The 19,359-nt window shown below is 38.3% G+C and overlaps 1 protein-coding gene across 5 annotated transcripts in view; it reads right to left on the bottom strand.

Moving 5' to 3' along the window:
- Positions 1–4,935: 4,935 nt before the first annotated feature.
- The window catches only part of STK24 (serine/threonine kinase 24), a 48,077-nt gene continuing 33,653 nt past the window's right edge, over positions 4,936–19,359 (bottom strand). For 4 of the 5 annotated variants that reach the window (XM_061476302.1, XM_061476303.1, XM_061476306.1 and 1 more), the window contains exons 3-11: positions 17,197–17,253; positions 15,863–15,971; positions 15,592–15,749; positions 11,523–11,708; positions 11,113–11,258; positions 8,808–8,931; positions 7,881–7,949; positions 5,924–6,060; positions 4,936–5,497 (exon numbers count right to left, since the gene is read on the bottom strand). In XM_061476302.1, the coding sequence (XP_061332286.1) occupies positions 5,461–5,497; positions 5,924–6,060; positions 7,881–7,949; positions 8,808–8,931; positions 11,113–11,258; positions 11,523–11,708; positions 15,592–15,749; positions 15,863–15,971; positions 17,197–17,253 (1,023 nt within the window). In that variant the 3' untranslated portion in view covers positions 4,936–5,460. Of the gene's footprint in view, positions 5,498–5,923; positions 6,061–7,880; positions 7,950–8,807; positions 8,932–11,112; positions 11,259–11,522; positions 11,709–15,591; positions 15,750–15,862; positions 15,972–17,196; positions 17,254–19,359 lie in introns of those variants that run through there. The other variant, XM_061476305.1, reaches the window with a different exon arrangement.

Genomic DNA, 19,359 nt, shown 5'->3' with positions numbered 1-19,359 from the left:
TCCTTCTCTACCAGAGTAATCCCTTTTTTCTTCTTTAATGGAACCAGTTGAACTGCCCTCATTTTTCAGCATTTCCTAGTTCTTTACTCCTAAGGTTAACCCCAAGCTGAAAGTGAACAGTAAGAGAATAAAGGCGACTGTCTTGATAATAGTCATATCTTACAATCAGTTGAAGTCTATATGTATGGATAAAACTTGCAGTTTACTAGAAAGCTGTGAGACTTAAGCAGCTGCTTCCAACCCCAATTCACAGCATGCTGCTGGTCATCCCATCCAGTGGGGCACAAAGAAAGGCAGGTCACAGCGTGTCCCTGGGGAGCAGCCAAGACTTAACGCAGTTTTGCTGTTGCCTAAATGCAGTTTTGCTGTTGCAGCAGTGGGAAAACCTCAAACTGGTCAGTAAGAGATTTACTCTTGTTGCTGTTATTACTCACCATGAATAACCAGTTGCTTCTTCAAATAACAAATAAAAGCAAAACAGGAACCTTAGGAAGTTGCAGCACATAGAGCGGGCTCCTAGGGATTTTCTTCCACAAGACTAAAGAGCTCCATCATTTCTTTGCTGTCCAACTTAACCTCCATTAAGACACGACTGTTGATCACTATACCTCAGGCCTACCTATTGTCACAAAATTTTAACAACACTGTTGAGATGTCAGTGCCTTTGTAAATTCAGCTGAAGCTTGCCACAAATGGCAGACTGAAAGGCACGGGAGCAGGCAAAGCTAAAGTTGCTCTGATTGCAGAAATCTGGATAAAGGTCTCTGACTAGAGAGAAAAGGGCTTGCAAGGAAAGAGGCAAAACCAGGTGCACTATCCTACTATTCTGTCAGCCAAGAGCAAACCAGAGAAACAAGCACAACCTGAAAAACCCCATTTTGAGCATTTTTTTCCTTTTTATAGAGGACCAATTATGTGGTCTTCTCCCTCAAACCATAGGGATGGCCGTACAGGGACTCAGCATTTGCTAGAGCACAGATATGCCCCTCCCCACCTCTCCACCAGGGATACAGGAAAGTTGGTGGAACACGCACGGTTTTTAATAGCAGAAGATGTTAATTAAATGTAATTACAGGAGTATAGCTGTCACATGGTTTGTCACAGGTTACATGAGCACTTATGGATGCAATATTTGGGGTTCCATTAATGCAATTTGACACAAGGTCTTCATTGGCAGGATGGGGAATACAAAGCAGGTTTTAAATCACTGCCCTCTGTAAATGCACACTGTCTTGCTATAGGACAAACCCTAATACAGAGCTGCACATATGTAACCGAGACAGTACACTAGCAATCACTCCTGTGGAGATAAAAATCCACCTTAATCAAGAAAAGAACTAAACTTCCCACATGGTTAGACCATCTGTCAGAAATCAGCTTATTAAATATCCCAACAGCAAAAAACATTCTCAGTGTTCAGAAAGTGTTTGAGTTTATGCAAGAGTTTTGTCTTGTACAAATTCTAAGATTATTACAACTAAAACCTGATCACCAGTTTATAACCTTTCTGCTTACCAGTACCAACACAGGCACAATAGCTGAGGTGGAACCCTGCAGGAGCATCGCCTTCTGGGAGGAGAGCCCCAAATCTCATCTTACTGACCACTCAGATGGCAAAATTTCATTAAACTTTTCCTTCTTTATTTCTAGGTCACGTAGTTTACAAGTTTTATTATGTTGGTGTAGAGTGACAAAAGTAAAACTTAAATACACGGTTATAAACAGACAGCAATGTTACAGAAAACCACATACACACTGGAATCATCCTCTGTAATCATGCTTTCCAAGAAGGCAGGAAACCATTGCGGTCACTTTGTCCGCTGCAGATGCTTGCACATCTGCAAACTACAGTTAAAAAGAGCAAGCTTGCAGGTTTGTGCTATACTTCAAGCTCCTCCCCAGCAACTTAGAAAAATAATTTGCGATCGTACTGATCCTTGTGTTATCCCCATGCTTCTTCGCAATTCTGGCCACGTTCCTGCAGTGACATATTTGAAGGCAAAATACGCTTCCCTAAAAGTAAGGCTAATGTAAAACTGTTGCAAACTGATAGCATGTTGTTTAAAAAAACAAACAAAACCACAGAATGCCACATGAAGTAGTAAGAGCTAAACATTTCACAAGCACACTGAAAGCGGAGGCAGATGAAGGAGTTCCAGTGGACAGAGAAGGAACAGAAGTCAAAGTATTAACTGCTTTGCAGGTAAGTGCCAATGCACACGCTCTTACCTTCCCCCTGTACCATGAGGGTGCAACACCACAGGTAAATCATTCCGCAGTAACTGGTTGATCTGCCCATACTAATGTGGATGTACACAAAACGTTTTGAGCTACAAAGGAACTGTGGCTCTTCTGAGGAAGAGCTGCTCTGTTAGCACACCAAAAGCATTCAGAATGACGGCAATCATGCTGTCGTCCTTTAGTAAACTAGTGATCGACAAAGTGCAACTGCATGGAAAATTAAGTTAAAAAAATAGATTACGCATCTGATACTTACAAAAAGCAAGCCTTCAGTTCAAATGACTGATTTTGTTTTCTTTACACAGTGAGTTTATTTAATGCCTAATCTTGAAATCCCTGACAAATATGCAGTTCCACTAACTTAAATGTTTGCATAAATAGGGCTAGCTTGTCGCTTAGTATATTCAAGACTAAGTGAAGCACTACCTGCACAGAAAAAATCGTCAGTGCAACATTATAACACAGACATGATTTTAGCATAAGATAACCTCTTAAAATATCAACACGCTTCTTTTTCTCTCACAAACTGAGGACAAGCTTCTTTCAAACAAAGCCCCCCTTCTGTTACCAATATAGATCCGGTTTTTAAAGCATCCATACTTTCCAAAGCAAATGATTGTAATTTTGCATTCAAGATAAAGCACACCTGTTTTGCAGTGAATCTCAGTTTAAGATAGTCTATATTTAAATAACCTATATATCACATATAAAAATACACATCTCTACCATAAATGAGGTCTTGTCTTTTCCTAAAGATCCCAGCCTTCTGGCCCATTGCCCTGGCTGTAGCTCTTACGCATCTTAAGCTTCTAAACCAAAGGACACGTTCACGACGCAAATTCTGCCACAAGCTACTCTGAGAAGTATTTCCTCAGCATACAGTCCTGGAACACAACTGAAATGCAACTCAAACAATAAATGTGTGTGTAACTTTTTAAATGATTGTTCAAAAAGAGCGTAACTTGCAATTTCATTCAATTTTCTGATTGAGAAATTCTTGAGGTCTCAGCCAGCACCATAAATTTAACTTCCCCACTAAATCTCTGAGCTCTGTGCATCCCCAAGTGCACTCACTTTAATTTAAAATCCTTACATGAACAGATGACTGGAGAAAAGCTTCTGTTAATCTATCTGTATTTCAAATGCAAACACAGCAATTTGTTTCTGTATGCTGTAACAGCACGTATTTACTGAAGGGCTGAATGTTCTGCTACTGAGAGGGCACAGGTAAGTTTCCCATGGCACTGTATTCAGGGATGCATTTTGCAATAGCAGAGCTACATTTGCTTCGTCAAGGGTAAGCCTCACCTTAATGTTTAAGAGCACACAAGCCAGCGTATTTAAAGGTATTAATAAAAGAGGAATTATAAACCATTGCTCAGACTTAGGCATTGTTCAATTTACCTTAAATCCACGCAGCCATAAAGGAAAACCACTACCTCATTATGCTGGCAACCATCTTGTGTCTAAGAACACCGGTTAGAGAACAAGCGCATGTCCACTCAAACTTGTTTCAACCAGGTCAGAAGTTCATAGCTCCAGTGTCCTCGTACTGCTAAATCATTACATTAATAATTAAGGCAATTTATATGCATAGAATGAGGGTGATATGAAGTTCTGCAAGGACACCTCACCAGCTTCCAGACTGGTTAGATAACCCGGTTCTTTTCGTACCAAGGCAGGTAGATATACCTGTACTTTGAAAAAGTTTTAATCCTTTCTGTTCCAAAATTCATATTTTTTTTTTTAATTAAACAGGTAAGTTACCTCACTGTCATGCAAAACATAAAATCATCAATTTCCTCATTAAAAGAAGGCAAAAGAGCTCTCCTAGCTACAAGAATAAGCAGCACCTGAATATAGCCTTGGTGAAAAACACCAAGATGAACCTAGAGTAATAGCATGAAAAACCAAAATGCTGCCCAATCAGCAGTGTGTGTCACTAATGTTACTGCTTCCAGTCATTAAAAAATGTTAAGTCAGCTACTAGGAGCACTGAGAACAGTGGAAATCTCAAAATTTGGACTTTTTTTCTGGGGAGGCAAGTAATAGGGCATGGTATACACCACTCAACTCACTGAGGCTCAGCTCTGCAGCCTTTCTGTCCAATAGCCATCGCTTTCAGTAAAGAGACACACAGATTTAGGCAGCAAGACCGAATACTGAGTCTGTGGATAATTTTTCTTTTACACGGCAAGACATTCATTTTAATGATGTGAATAGGGATGAGGATTAAATTCATGCCACTGTCTCAGAGCTCAGAGCCAACCTCTATGGAAATATTTCAGAATAAATGAAGATAACAATTTATTTGCGTGAGCATTCAAACACGGTCAGGTGGAAAAAACATTGTATCTGAATTTCACTACAAGCTTCACAAACACCTATTACTAAAATTGAACAATACAGTGTTCAGAATTTGCATTGGCACAATTTAAAACTGAAGAACTGAAAGAGCTTATTCTTTAGGAAAACAATAATTTAAACTTAAAGTTTTGAGAGACAAGGTGAATTAAAACAACCAGAAATAGTACCATAATTAGAAAGTCACGCTCAGAATATAGATTAAGAAGTAAGAAATACTGGAGAAATAAAGTTGTGTCATTGCTGAGGTACTAGTAGAAGGTTCCATGGTACAGGATTAACTCTTTCAATGGCAAATCCTTCACATACAAAAATCAAACCAAGAGTCACTTATCACAGAGTTCAAAATTTACATGTAATAAAGGCAAGGCAATACTCAGTTATGGCCTGTCAAATATTTACCCCACTAACATTATCTACAAAAGCACTTTACCATTTTGTACACAGTGATTCCTTATCCACGTTGAAAGGCTTTCAGTTAAAAAAGACATTATATACATATCTGTACACAATTCCAACATACGCCATCTCCCAGTGGAATTCTTAAAGCAAGATACCTGAGGTTTCTCAATATCTTCAATTTCTCTATCACAAACCTAAATATACATTTCAGATTTTACAAAAAGTCACCCCGCTGGAATATGTGCATTAACATTTTTAAAAAAATTATAGCTTTAAGTTGACGAAAAGGTCTGCCTCCATCCGAGAGACTTCCTTTTCACTCTTGTATGTTTAGGAATGTCCTTCCACCAAAGGACATTCCAATGACAGAGGAGCAGAACAACATCAGGGTGTACGCCTTCACTGCAGATACTGTGGAATTTCAGTTGTCTTAGAAAAACCAGGAACAGTAGGTCAGTAGGATGAAGTACTTCCTCCAGCTAGTGAGTATCTGAAAGAGAAAAGAAATAGTTCTTGATGTGATTTTCAGAAAGGAGTTCTGCAACAACCGGCAGCTAAAAGTTACTCCATTTTATGCTGCTGAAGTTCCAGCCTTTTTTCACAGAATCACAGAATGGTTTGGGTGGGAAGGGACCTTGAAGACCATCTGGTGCCAATCCCCCTGCCATGGGCAGGGACACCTCCCACTAGACCAGGTTGCTCAAAGCCCCATCCAACCTGGCCTTGAACGCTGCTGGGGATGGGGCAGCCACAACTTCTCTGGGCAAACTGTTACAGTGTCTCACCACTCTCATAGTGGAAGCAAGCACTTAACTTTCTTTGAATAGAAATTAATTATTTCAAATTAACACGAGCCAAATATTTGCATAATCAAATCTGCAGTTTTCTGTAACCTTTAGGGAAATAATTTCATTACCTCTGAAGCCTCTGCACAAGGTGCGACACCAGCTTATCTGCAATGCCTGGACAAGCCTCTTCAGCTAAATAAATAGCCTTTCTCAGTTCTTCTATGGAATCTGTGTTACCACCACACACTTCACTCTTCTCTTTCAACTGAAAGAAAACCAGGAAGAGATACATTAATAAGAGATTCATAAGTTTTTCTACAAACAATATGAAGCAAAACTGCGTAAGAAAGTGACCAACAGTATTCACAATGCCAGGATCTGACTTTCATTATACACCTTCACATCCTGAAGGCCTTTTTCATCCTGAAGTCAGTCTTCGCAGTAATTATCAGGATATCATTCATCTTCACAAGTATTCCATCATTCACATATCCTTTTCAATTGAAAAATTACAAAGTATTCCAAGAAAGACGCACTATTTACATGCGCTATTTACCTGTAGCTGTGTAATTTCAATATGCGCTGCTTACACATACTCACTATAGTATACATACTTTTACACCTATATGTATACACTGCAGGTACACTTGTGCAAGCACTGATGGAAAATGTTTTCACCCTATCACCTCTATTAACAGGGTACCCCAAGTACTCTCTCATTTTCCCCCCAGCCCCCGAAGCAAAGGATCCCACAATCAGCCAGGAACTGAGGGCTGAGAAGGAAGGTCTCAGTGCCTCACTAAGATTACTTAGGGAGAGTACTTGGCTTTCTGTGCCAAAACCTTTGACACCTCCATGATGACAAAAAGCTCAAATGGGCAGCTTTGTTCTTTCTGGAGGAGATCCATAGAGCAACTCACTAACTTAACTTGCAATAACTCCTGATGGTGCAGATACCTTCAGTTTGAATGCTAAATAAATGGAACACTGAAAATGTAACATAAGGCATCCCCAGAGAGTAGAGACAGTGACCATGCCCATAATAAAAAGGAAACCCTGAAACAAGATTCCAGAAGAGTTTGGGAAAGTTGTGGCTATCCTCCAGAAGCTGCATGGAAGAGGAGTCTAAAGTATAACTAAACAGCAGATATCAGACCAAGAGTCTTCTCATACAGCAAGAAAAGATGTGTGTGAAGAAAAAACCTTCTGTAGCCTCTACATGTTATAGAGATGAAAGTAAATGGCAATTTGAATAAGGACTGTAGTGAAAAATATTTGTGTTGCTACAACAGTGCTGGGGGAATCATATACTCACAGGGATCAGCAAATGGCAATCAAAAGAATGACACTGAAAATGAAGATAGGAAGCAAGAAAGGTAAAGAATGACAGCAACCAGTTAGCAATGTCATGGGAAGGAAGAACTCGGAGCAGAGATTTCTAGAAATCATGCAATAAAGGGCATGGTGATGAGAAAAATGAAAAATAAAGAATGAACGAAAATAGAAGATGGAGTGTGGATGACACTGGGTGCAGGACCTGTATCATGCTTGGTATTGGAAAAGGGGAAGGAAGACCTAAAGGAGACACACAGCAACCAGAAAAATGTGTGGAAGATGGAAGGGTAGAGAACTGAAAGAAAATTCGCAAACAGAGGCAAGCAAGTGGATAACGCATGAAGAATTGCAATGGAGAATGCCAGAAAAATAAAAAAATAAAAAAATCCCCATTTAAAGTGTTTCTCCACTCTACGCAGGAGAATGTCAGGCTGACTTAACACTGGAGTCTGACTAACCAATACAGAGGACATCCCCTTTAAATAATTCTAATTGCTTTATTGCACCGAGTATTTCTCATGTTCACCGCTTTAGGCTACCATGGTTGACGCTGCTACCATTCACATGAAGTACTATTAGAAGCAGAACAAAGATCTTAAGAGCAGGCAGGCATGAAAGCAAAGGGTACAGCTAAAGCTGTAACACATTATGTTCCAAATGGGTTGTAGAAACCTTAGGTGCCATTCACTGTATTTTTCTATTTTTCAGAAACAAATCCTGGACCTGTTAGGTTTTAAAGCAATAACTTACTTCTGCAAATAAAGGTGATATAACTGCAGACAGACACTGGGACAGAGGCCTCTTTGGGATATCCTTTTCCTTTAAAGAAAACAAAATTGTGATCAATTTTACTTCTAGAGAAAAGCAACCTCATTATATTCTGCTACTAATTAAATAAAAAAGTAGTTCCAACATGCTACAGTTATCTGAGGCTACAGCACCTCAAACACATGTAAGCTCAAAACTGAAAAGACAAAACCTAACACCCATACACTCAATCCTACTGAGCAGGTACTAAATCACAGACATGCTGACATTTACTAGGATCCTCCCATATCATTCAATATTTTCCTGTACTTCTCCAGTTCTGATAAGAGCACACACACAGAATTTTCACAGCTGCAGTAGCAACCACCTGTCCTAGTTACACAGGCTGCAGAAAATACGATGGAGCAGCTCCTGAACATCCCTTAGTCTGGCCTGGGGTCTATTTTGTTGTTGTTTTTTTTTTTTGTGGGGCCTGGTGTTGGTGGGTTTTGTTGGGGGTTTTTATGGTTGGTTTAGGTTTGGTTATTTTGGTTTTGGATACATGCACATCCTATTTTTGCTACAGCACAGCCTTTCTTCCCAAGAGACCAGAAGGCCTCCCCCAAACCCCTATCTTTGTACTGCACTGGTTTAAGTTTACTTTACAAAAGGAAGATTTTTAAAATAAAGTATTGCCTGCCTGCTCTTCCTCCAGTGCTATAAATAGGACACATTTACAGAACACCCAAACATCAGGACTTACTCAAAATGTTTTGTGAAAGGCAACTGCCAAATAAACATGCATTTTTAGCAAAACTTCTGAAAGTTTTACAATTTAAATGCTTTTCAAGGTGTAAAATAAAAATCAATCCACTATGTTATTAAAGCAAGAATTATCTCCTGGTATAATATAGTCAATATTTTGAGCACCTTATTTCTTTGCAACTCCAGAGGCTGGGCTGCTCCATTCTCTAGATTCTTGGGGTTCTTTTCCCTTATTGTAAAGATCCACTCTCCTGCATCACTCCCACCTGAAGCCTGGCCATCTTGTTCACTTCAAGGGAGGGAAAACAAATACAAAAAGTTTAATTACCTACACCTTACTGTCCATTTACATTCAATATACACACTAAACATCTAAACTACGATCAAGACAAAATCAGGATTCAATTGTACAGACCAATAAGTATAAAGACAAGTATGAAAAGTACTTGGTCTTTTGGAGAAACAAAATAAAAAAACAAACAAACAAAACACAAAACAAAACAAAGATACTTCACTAGAAGTGAAATTAACTTCAAAGAAAAAAAGGGGCATTACAGATTTAAAGCATTTTCCCAAGTTACACAAACCAACTAACATGAAGTGTTCTAGTGCTATCTGAAAACTGGCTTTAGCGGAGTATCTCAAATCATTAGGGAAGGGGATTAAAATGAGAAGATTTAATTCCCTTTTTTGCCTAAACAACAAGTGCAGACTACCTCAGAATACCTTTGAGGAAGAGAGTTCACGCCCATTAGCAGGGTAAATTTCCCACTTAAAAACAAAAATGCCCCAAAAAGTACAGGTATGTCATGGCTTTAAACTAGATCACCATAAAAAATTAATCTTTTGCCTCAATTTTGGGGCTAACATAGTAGTTTTTTTCCTGTAACTTGTGCTAAGCTAAAAGAACAAAACCATTTATGCTGACACTAATCAATCACTGCATTACCTTTCTCCTCTCATTACCATAAATGCCCTTCTCTAAGTTCACTGCTGGCTGATCTGTGAATTAAAAATGATCTGCAAGAAAAACTGCCAATTAAAAGGGTTGTACAAAAAGCTACCAAGTCAAAAAGCAGGTACTCAGTGTAAGAAAACTCCAAGATTCCTGCTTGAAGTCACATATAACTTCTGGCTGTCACTGTACCTTTCTTGTATACATCAGCTCTAATAACTTGATCCAACAGAAAAATATTTACCAGTTTGAAAAGTTAGCATTCCAGCATGCCAAATCAACTCACTCTTTTGTAATACCTAATGCAAGAGCTGCTGTGGAAACAGAGGAGGGGAAAGCAGGCTTAGACATAACATTAAATTGCCTCATAAGCACTTAATAACCATTCTAGTTCTACTACTCTCCTATGACAAGCTATAAAAGCTAATATCCCACAGAACATGAACTGCAACCTCAAAGTTCAGTCAGTAAATGATCTGAAATCGGTTTTAGGACTAGTAATTTACTTTTCAACTCAGACACGGTTTGGGGCTGAAACTGTGAACACTGGAAGGCATGAAGCCATTATTAACGGAGGACAAATACACAGCTGTAATAGCAGCCAAGAAATCATAACCAGGCTGATGCCCGCCATTAGCACACAGGCTGGAATTGCAGAGAATAGTTGTGTTTTCTTTATTATGAGAAATTTCACCCATCTGTGAGTAAATTGTGGCAATCCCTTCACTTGATTTTCAGAAGTATGCAATCTGATGATAGTCACTATTTTAAAAATTACTCTTAGACCCATAAAGTTAAAAGTTAACCAAATCATAACTATTTGTAACTTGGTTTCCTAAGGAAACACATAAATCTATTGAATATGTCCATCAAAATTTGATGGAGAGAAGGAAAAATTGCAAAGGAAAAAAATCTGGAAATATTTACAACATTTCTCCTTTCTGAAAAAATAATTTGACATTTCATGACTATGTGCTGCAACTGCCCAACCTTCCTAGAAGGTCAGTAAAAACCTCTCATTGAAAAACCTAGGTAATACGGTTTGTACTCCAAAACCCCATTTATCAGGGAAGCACTGTCCACTAATTCCCTCTTATATGCAAGGATACACTTCTGCCTCTTCACTGAGATAGCCAAAACGAGGGACAACCTGCCACCACAGAGACAACTCCCTTCCTTAGGTGACCACTGGCACACACGGCACAGTATACATGCACACTGCTGCTGGGCCATGCAGGGCAAGGCCTACCGTCTGCACAACAGGAGTAACAGTTGGCCTTATGTCTAGGAAGGACCCTAGACCCTAAATAAAAGAAGGCATTACAGAATATGGGACAGAATTGCTCTCAGTGACTGTGACTTGCATGAAATCCCTTGCAATACTAAAATCAAGATTTCATTAGCTCATCAAGGCTGTTAAGCTGAAAATCTGTAAATAGCAAAAGACAGAAATGTGCTAGAAATAACTACTTGGCTCCTATGTTTACTAAGGATATTTTAAAAAATCAAACTTACGTATCCGAGTCATCAGAACTGGAGTCATCGTGACTTTGTTCAGCTTTCCACCTCTTGTGCCTATCAATAAGGTCCGTCAGATAGGAAGTTTTCTTTGAGTTGCGTAAAATAAATTTGTGTTTTAAGAGCTCTTTTGCAGTGGGTCTCTTAGAAAGAGAAAAAGAAAATAATATTTCTTTACTGCATTTGAGAGTGCCAAGTGACTCCCTACAAAAAGATTAAGAAATCCAAGTTTCAGTCGTGATAGAAATGAGATTTTAAATAAGGTACCAAAACCAAAAAGAAAAAAACAAACCACAATGCTGCTGATACGTTGCCCCGTATTAGAAAAAGTGAACTGCACTTTTCCTTGTCATTCATGTAAACCAGTCAGGTTCCCTACTATACACTGACAAACAGATGAAACTCACAAAGCTTGGGTCCTTGTTTAAGCAGGCCTCAACAAATTCCTTGAGGGATTTACTGAAGTTCCCTTCCAGCGTCGGGGGATTGTTCTTCGGAATAAGGAACAAAACCTTCATTGGATGCAATTCTGAATGAGGTGGCTCTCCTTTTGCAAGTTCTATGGCTGTTATGCCTAATGACCAGATATCTGCCTGTAAGAAAAAAAAAGTTTTTAAGATTAGTTTGGAGAATCACTTGCTCTCCCCTCAATGGGAGGGGGGGGGGGGAGAGAATTGGAAGGGTAAAAGTGAGGAAACTCATGGGTTAAGAACAGTTTCATGAAAAATAACTGTAGTAATAATAATTTCATGTGTAATGAAAAGGAAAACAGATAAATAGAGAGAAATAAGACCCAAGAAAGACAAGTGATGCAAATGAAAACAATTGCTCATCACCAACTGCCCACTGCCCAGCCATTCTGTGCACAGTAACTGTCCAGCCCACCTCTCCCTGTTTTATTGCTGAGCACAAAGCCATAAGGTTTAGAATACCCCTTTTGTCAGTTAGGGCCAGCAGTCCTGGCTGTGGCTCCTCCCAACACTTTGTGCACCCCCAGCCTGCTTGCTGGTGGGGTGAGGTAAAGAGCAAAAAAGGCTTTGGCACTGTGCAAGCACTGCTCAGGAACAGTTAAAACATCCCTGGGTTATCAACACCATTTCCAGCACAAATCCAAAACACAGCCCCATACCAGCTACTGCGGAGAAAATGAACTCTATCCCAGCCAAAAGCAGCACACTTGCAAAGGCAGATTTTAAAACTTTACTGTAAGTAATTTTGTATCTAAACTGCTCTTATTATCATGGTCTGATTTATGTGATTAACCAGTACAGAGTGCCTTGGTTGTTTTTACTCGACAGCATAAAGCAGTTCTTTCATTCTTACTAGACTTGCAAAACTTTTTGAAAGTGCTATTGCACCAGCAGTTATAACTGATCTCAAAACACAAATATTCTTAAAAAGTAATGGTAGAGTTACTATAAATAGCATTTTATCCACCTCATTCAAGTACACTATGTAAATATGGGGCAAGGCTCAAATACTGGCATAAAGGGAAATGTTATAACATGCACAAGATTTTCCTCAATAAGCATCAGTTAGTACAACAACAAGAATATAATTTTCCTGGGGTTTAACACTGTCTTATACATCATTCTTATCCACCGACTAGAGAAATGCAGTCTGGAACAGTGCTATCCACCATTTTCAACCTGTTAAGTATCTGGTCCAAGTAGCTTCTGAAATATTGACAGCACTATTCCACCTGATATGCTTTGTAGACCTTCTCCTGTAAGTCATGTCCTGTATGCCAAGAAGGTCTGATCTAAATCAAAATACTCCAAGTCATGCACATGTGAATGCAGATCAAATGGCTCACTGCCAAGTTAGAGGGACAAGTCAAGTGATGCAGCAGAAACCAGTACCACCATTTAATTTTGTTGAGGAGTTGGATTCACATTGATACTGATGCCACAATATGCATATTGGTTTCTTTTAGGGAAGATAATATTTAAACATACTTGTTTCCTAGGTTTTAATCATCAAAATGTGTTACTCTTTTTACAGAAAACTGTCTCCCTAGATCCAAGTCTTGTTGCCAAATCTGCCTGAGGTAATGTGAGGTAACGCATCAAAATTCTCTAGGCTTTGCTGACATAACAGATCAAAAGGTCAAAAGAATGGATAAATAAACCCTTCAGAAAGATGAAAATAAAATAAAGTCAATCACAGAAATGTCTGTTCCAAAGGACAAAACATTAATAAAAATATTTATGTTTTGGGCTTTTCTGTTTCTTTCAAAGTCAAGGCAGAACCAAGACTTGCTCTCAGGAAAATGGGAAAGATCTGAAGTGAGGTATCTGGTTTTACTCCCAAACAGAACATTTGAAACTTCCTTATGTTGTAAACAGATCTATTTCCAGGTACTAGACAGAGGAGAGAATTTGTTTATCACTGCTGTCCTCACAAAGTGTCCAGCTAATCTACCTGTGCCTGCTTGGTTGATATGCTAGGGTATCTTTGACGAACTCATACAAGACTACAGGCTGCAACCATTCCACTATCATAGCTACATTGCCTGACTAAAAGCCAGCTCCTCCTTCCTTGTTCAGACAGTATTCTATTGCTAAGAGCTTAGCTGCTTAATTTTGTAAGGAAGTATGGGGGAAAAAATCTGAGTCAATTAACATACTATCCAATTTATGAAATGACGTTTTGTTAACCCATATTACACAACTGCCACCTCACACTGAGCACAGAGGATTACATAGGTATATGAGCTCTAAATTTCATTTATCTTAATAACAGCATTATCAGCTAAGCTCTCCTGATGTCCCAGTATAATTGTGATTTACTTCCCTCTAGAAGGAAAGGTTTTCTTGGTTATGAAAGAACAATGTCACCTGTGAAGATGAGTCTTTGTGTTAACAACTGAGCATTAGTACTTCCAATTTATTCTGAATTCCAGTTTCTCAAGAGGAATGTGTTAAAAAAACAAATGGATAGATTTTTCTTCTGTCAGACTTTCAGCCACAGATGGAGCATGTGTATATATAAAAATCAAACTTGTATGTGTACACGTGCATAGACATCCACATGCACACACATACATACATCATTTTTTTCCCCTCACATATTTGTAGCTTTCTACTGCTAGTGACCTTCCTCAACAAAAACTGGGCTAAAAAGTCCAGCACACCCCAGCTGCACACTGAACATGAAGTCCAAGATGGGGGTTGGAAGCCCATTCCTGTTGGAAGCACCAAAAATAACCGCCATCCCCAACCCCCCAGTTCCTCTAGAACTGTAACCTCTCCTTTCAGAGATAAAGGATCTCAAACAGGGATATAAGTACCAACTGCATGTGTATCCAACTAAGCATTTCTAGAACGCACCTGTCTGTGACAATGGAACTCCAGAACAAGTGCAAATCAGGTCCTCCAAATAGGGAGGGAGAAGCATGACCTTAAGAAGTGATGACACTGTATAATCATTAAGTTTTACCACATGTTGTGACTTCTACAGTTTCAAATCCTGAAGAAAAATTATTCATCCATGTTCACAGGACAGTCAGCAAGTGATTCATAGCTACTATTTTTTGCAATACTGCCATTCTAATGAGTAAAATTTAGACTGACTTTGAAGCTCACTCTTCCACACATAACCAGTAGAGCAATGTCTTACTGAGTCAGACCAGCATGAGGGAAAGGGAAGGGAGGGGAGGGACAGCAAGGAGGGGTTTATGCAGCTCAGCATAACAGAAGTATAAAACCCAAATAAGCAAAAAAACCAACTTTGACAGAACAATAGGCTTGAGCTGTCTTCAGTGTATCTACTCCATCCTGACAACTGGGAACACCCAAGTGCCATGCTGGTAAGGACATGGAGACCCATAACAGGAATCACATTCCTATTGTAATCCAACTGTAAATTACAATATAAATCATGTTTGTCTTGTGATTTCAGTATGCTGGTGTACCACTCTGCTAAACCAAAATCCTGTGTAATGTAAGTATCTACAAATAAGTAAATTTGATATTAAACATTAAACCCTCCCTGTATGGCTTATCTAAGAGAACATGGTCATAGAGCAGCACAGACCCACGCAGTACATTCTTCCACAGATGAATACCACCACTTTCAAACAAGCCTTTCACACTCTCAAATCCATATTAAACAATGTTGCTATTTTTTCTAAAAGCAAGTGGAAACATATGAACATTTTGTATATATTTTTTCTCCTCTACTTTTAAACAACCACCAAAAATACTCGTAAGTAGGGTGGGATAAAAGGTGGGATGTACTTGTCAACGCTAACATTTTTTGCCATCTGGATAGGCTTAATGCACTAGGAAACTTAAGGTTTGGATACAAATCAGGAAAGCTTCTTCTCTCACCAACAGCTTTTAGCTGCTAGGTATCATCTAAACATACACCTACCTAGATGCAGCCAAACTCATTAACTACATTCTGAAGACCAACCCATGTAATTCCAGTTAAAAAAGGAATGGACTTTGGCCATGCCTTGAAATACCTTACCTTTGAATCATATGCTGATTGCTTTATTACTTCAGGTGCCATCCAAAATGGTGTTCCCACAAAGGTGTTCCTCTTTATCTGCGTATCTGTTAGCTGTCCAGCTACTCCAAAATCTGCTAGCTTTACTTCTCCTTGTTCAGACAGCAGTACATTAGCAGCTGGAATAAAGAAGGGCAAACAGGAAATTAAGACATTTGACACTGTAAGGGTATTCATTTATATTGCATAAGCTCTTCTAATATTCTTACAATACAAACAAAAAACTATTTACCTTTAATATCTCTGTGGATTTTCTTTTCTGAATGCAAGTAATCAAGTCCTTTGAGTATTTCCCTCAATATTGTAGCAATCTGGGTTTCATCGAGCGAGCCAGGTTCTAACTAGGAGACACAAGAGATATTTGATACACATATGCATGTATGTGTACATATATATAAAAAAAAGGAGAAACAGAAACAACACTGTGACTATAAAGAGAAATTACTCCGTCACACCTCAAAACTTCCATTCTGCTAACTTTGTAATATGAGATACAACCCAGAATGTTCTTTTTAAAAAGACATAGTTCTAAACTAAGTGGTCTTATGAACAACTGGAAAATAAATACTTTATTTATCTAAAACATTTTTCAAAAGTTTTTTAAAAGCTCCATAAAGACACAGTTTCAAGTTATTGCTTTGTGATCACATCACAGATACGCATACTGCCTTTGAAAAGCAACTATACTGTAATCTGATTATTAACATTACACTAAACTTTGACATGCAATTCTACAGGTCTTACATGGACCCAAATCTCAAAGTCTGTTCAAGAAACTGAGGCATATAGAGTACCATATCAATCACATCCTATTACTACGTACTGCATGGGATTTTGTGAAACCTAAACCACAATGCAAACTGCTAGGCTGATAGAGCAGTGGGGTTTGCTTAGGGTTTCTTAGTAGCTAAAGTGAATGGACAGCATCCAATCACAGAAAACACAACCTGCACTGAGCTTTTAAAATCACGATTCAAAACTGGGAACCCCATCCCAGGTGCAGAATGCGGCACTTGCTCTTGCTGAACTTCATACAGCTGGTGATCGCCCAGGTCTCTGGTCTATCCAGGTCCCTCTGTAAGGCCTGTCTACCCTCGAGGGAGTCCACGGCTCCACCTATTTCTTAGAAATACAGTTTTTTAATACCAGACTAAATTGTGTTTCTGTCTATTTAGAGTCTAATGAGACTTCAAACAGGGAGACTCTGGTGATGGTGTGGGGGGAAAATGCATTAAAATGGATACTAGGAGGAGTTGTGGTGGCAGAATTAAGAGACAGAAAAAAAAAAACCAAAACAAAACTATTTTCAGCCACTAGTGCTCTCTGATTGACTGAAGATTAGATGTTTATATCCTGCTTTCAATATTATGTTGCTTAGTTCCCCTCCATCTATACAAATAATCAGTCTTGTCTCATGGAAATAACATTTTTCTGGCATTGACAAATACTTCTTTACTGGAAGCAAACATTGCCATAATCAAATGATATATTACAGTTTCCAGAATTAAAAGACAGGAAAATAATTAAGTGAGGTAAAATAACAAAACCCATACATAATTTACTTACTAGATCAAGGGCAGAGCCTCCACCCAGATATTCCATTATTATCCATAATTTTGTATCCTGAAAAACAAAAAATAACAATAAAAAAGTAGTAAGTTCTTTTAAAAATTATGTTATTAAGTTAATGGGACTTGTTCAACACTTTTTACTGAAGAAAGAATCTACAGTTTTGAAACAGCACTAATGTTTCGCTGTTCCTCAAAGAATAATCCAAAGACATTTTGAAGATACATTATATTTTAGTTCCATCTTATCAGGAATTAATTTAAGCTGTCACAAGCTATTTACACCAGTGTGTGTGTGTGCATGTCTGTTCAAGAAAGTTTAATTCTGTTCCTCTATATTAACAAGAGGAAAACTACTTCACATTTACCAATGGGAAAAGCACAGATTAGAAATTCATTACTTCCAAATAATTGATGCATACTCTTAATGTTGCACTCCAGCTCATTTCACAGTACCTCCACCTCATTTCATGGTACCTCTTCTTTGTACCAATACTAATAATGCAAGAATATAGGCAGTATCCAGGGAAAAAAGAAAAAAATAAATCTCTTTAATCCCTACCAAAGAGTGAAGCAGCAGAAAGAAACCTCCTGCCTTTATACCAGCTAAACTGGACAAGTATTCTGAGCCTGAGTTCACCAGCACCTTAACTCCCCGAAGCCATCCCCCTATGTGTTCTTACCATAATCCTTAGTACAGTTTGCAAGTGTCTTCTGAGACAAGAGACTGACAGGGGCCACTCAAAGAAAATGGAGGAGAATATACTTACATTTAAAAACCTCTTGATTATAGACATTCAAAATACCAAGTAATAATTACATCACATAAAATGCCATTTCCTTAGAACAAGTGTCCTAGTTTTGTCAGTTATCTCTATTTGTACAGATGTTTCAAAATATATTTTTTAATAAGCCTGACTCCCATGTAGGCTAAATTTTATATTTATTCTTTGCACCTCTGTGTTTCATATTCTTGAACAGCCAATTGTCTCTGACCTAAGGAAGAATACCAGTACATTTCTTCACTGATGCTTATTCATCTGATATATGGTACAGAATTTTAGACAACTGTGTTCAGGAAAGATGAAACAAACTAGCAATAAATATTATTCAAGGTGACTATACCTATTTGCTAACTTTAGCTAGTAAAATAAAAATTAACAGCAACAAAAAACAAGCTACTATATTCTCAAGGAATGGCATGTTAAACATTCGTACAATACACAAGATATACAATATAAGATATACAAAGAGCAGACCCAAATCCTTTCTTTCTGCTGTTTGCAGTATGTTATTCCCAAATACCCTACAAGGAGCAGTTAGTCCATCTTTCCTTGTAGTACCAGCCTTGAAACATCTTTTAACGCAAGGCCATAAATATACCAGTTACATACTCATCCAAGACTGCTGCATAGAACATATGGTGTGTTTTGGTTTAGTTTTTATGATTATCAAGTTGTATTATGGTTTGTTATTTTTAACTCTATGTACTAAAGATGCACAAGACTTCTAGCATAAAAATACAGGGGTTTCTCAGAGCAAGGAGCACAAACAGCAACAATACTCATTAGCCTGCAAAATAAAACTTCATGTAAATATAACAGCTCACAGCAAGGGCACATAAGACTCTGAATACCTATCTATGAAGACGGATTAAAGCTTTTAGAAAAGCAATACATGTACTGCAGAACATAACTTTTTCTATCTGGCCTCAGAATGCACCTTGTGCAGGTAAATACACACAGCCCTCCCCACCTACCTTCAGTTACACAAATTACTATTTTTAGGTAAGACCCTGGATTAGAGTTCCTTCATCACCCACTATTTTTAACACACAGATACAGCTAAATTTAGATACCTTTCTTCGGGAATAAACTAATACTATTTGACAAACACAGTCTTGTAAAAAATATTTTAACAGAGCGAGAACACATTTTTAGGAAGAGAAAGTAATTTAAAAATATAATCTTAGTATCTACATACAGCATTTTGACAAGGTTACTTTCTGCAGACACCACAGATATTCCAAGAACTACAGCCCATCTTGAGAGAGTCCCTTAAAGTACTGAAATACTTGTTCTGCTGCTGAGTTTCTCAGATTTTGCCTGCCCCTTCAAAGATCCAGGTCCTAATGTTCCAGAATAAGTATGCTTCTGAGATG

This window comes from Pezoporus flaviventris, unplaced genomic scaffold (genome assembly GCF_033815535.1).
Source record: "Pezoporus flaviventris isolate CSIRO_AGI_PZ_B2104156 unplaced genomic scaffold, CSIRO_AGI_Pfla_v1 ptg000095l, whole genome shotgun sequence".
In the NCBI taxonomy this organism is placed as follows: domain Eukaryota; kingdom Metazoa; phylum Chordata; class Aves; order Psittaciformes; family Psittacidae; genus Pezoporus; species Pezoporus flaviventris.
The sequence above is the reverse complement of the archived record's forward strand: the minus strand, read 5'-3'. Positions and strand labels throughout refer to the sequence as shown.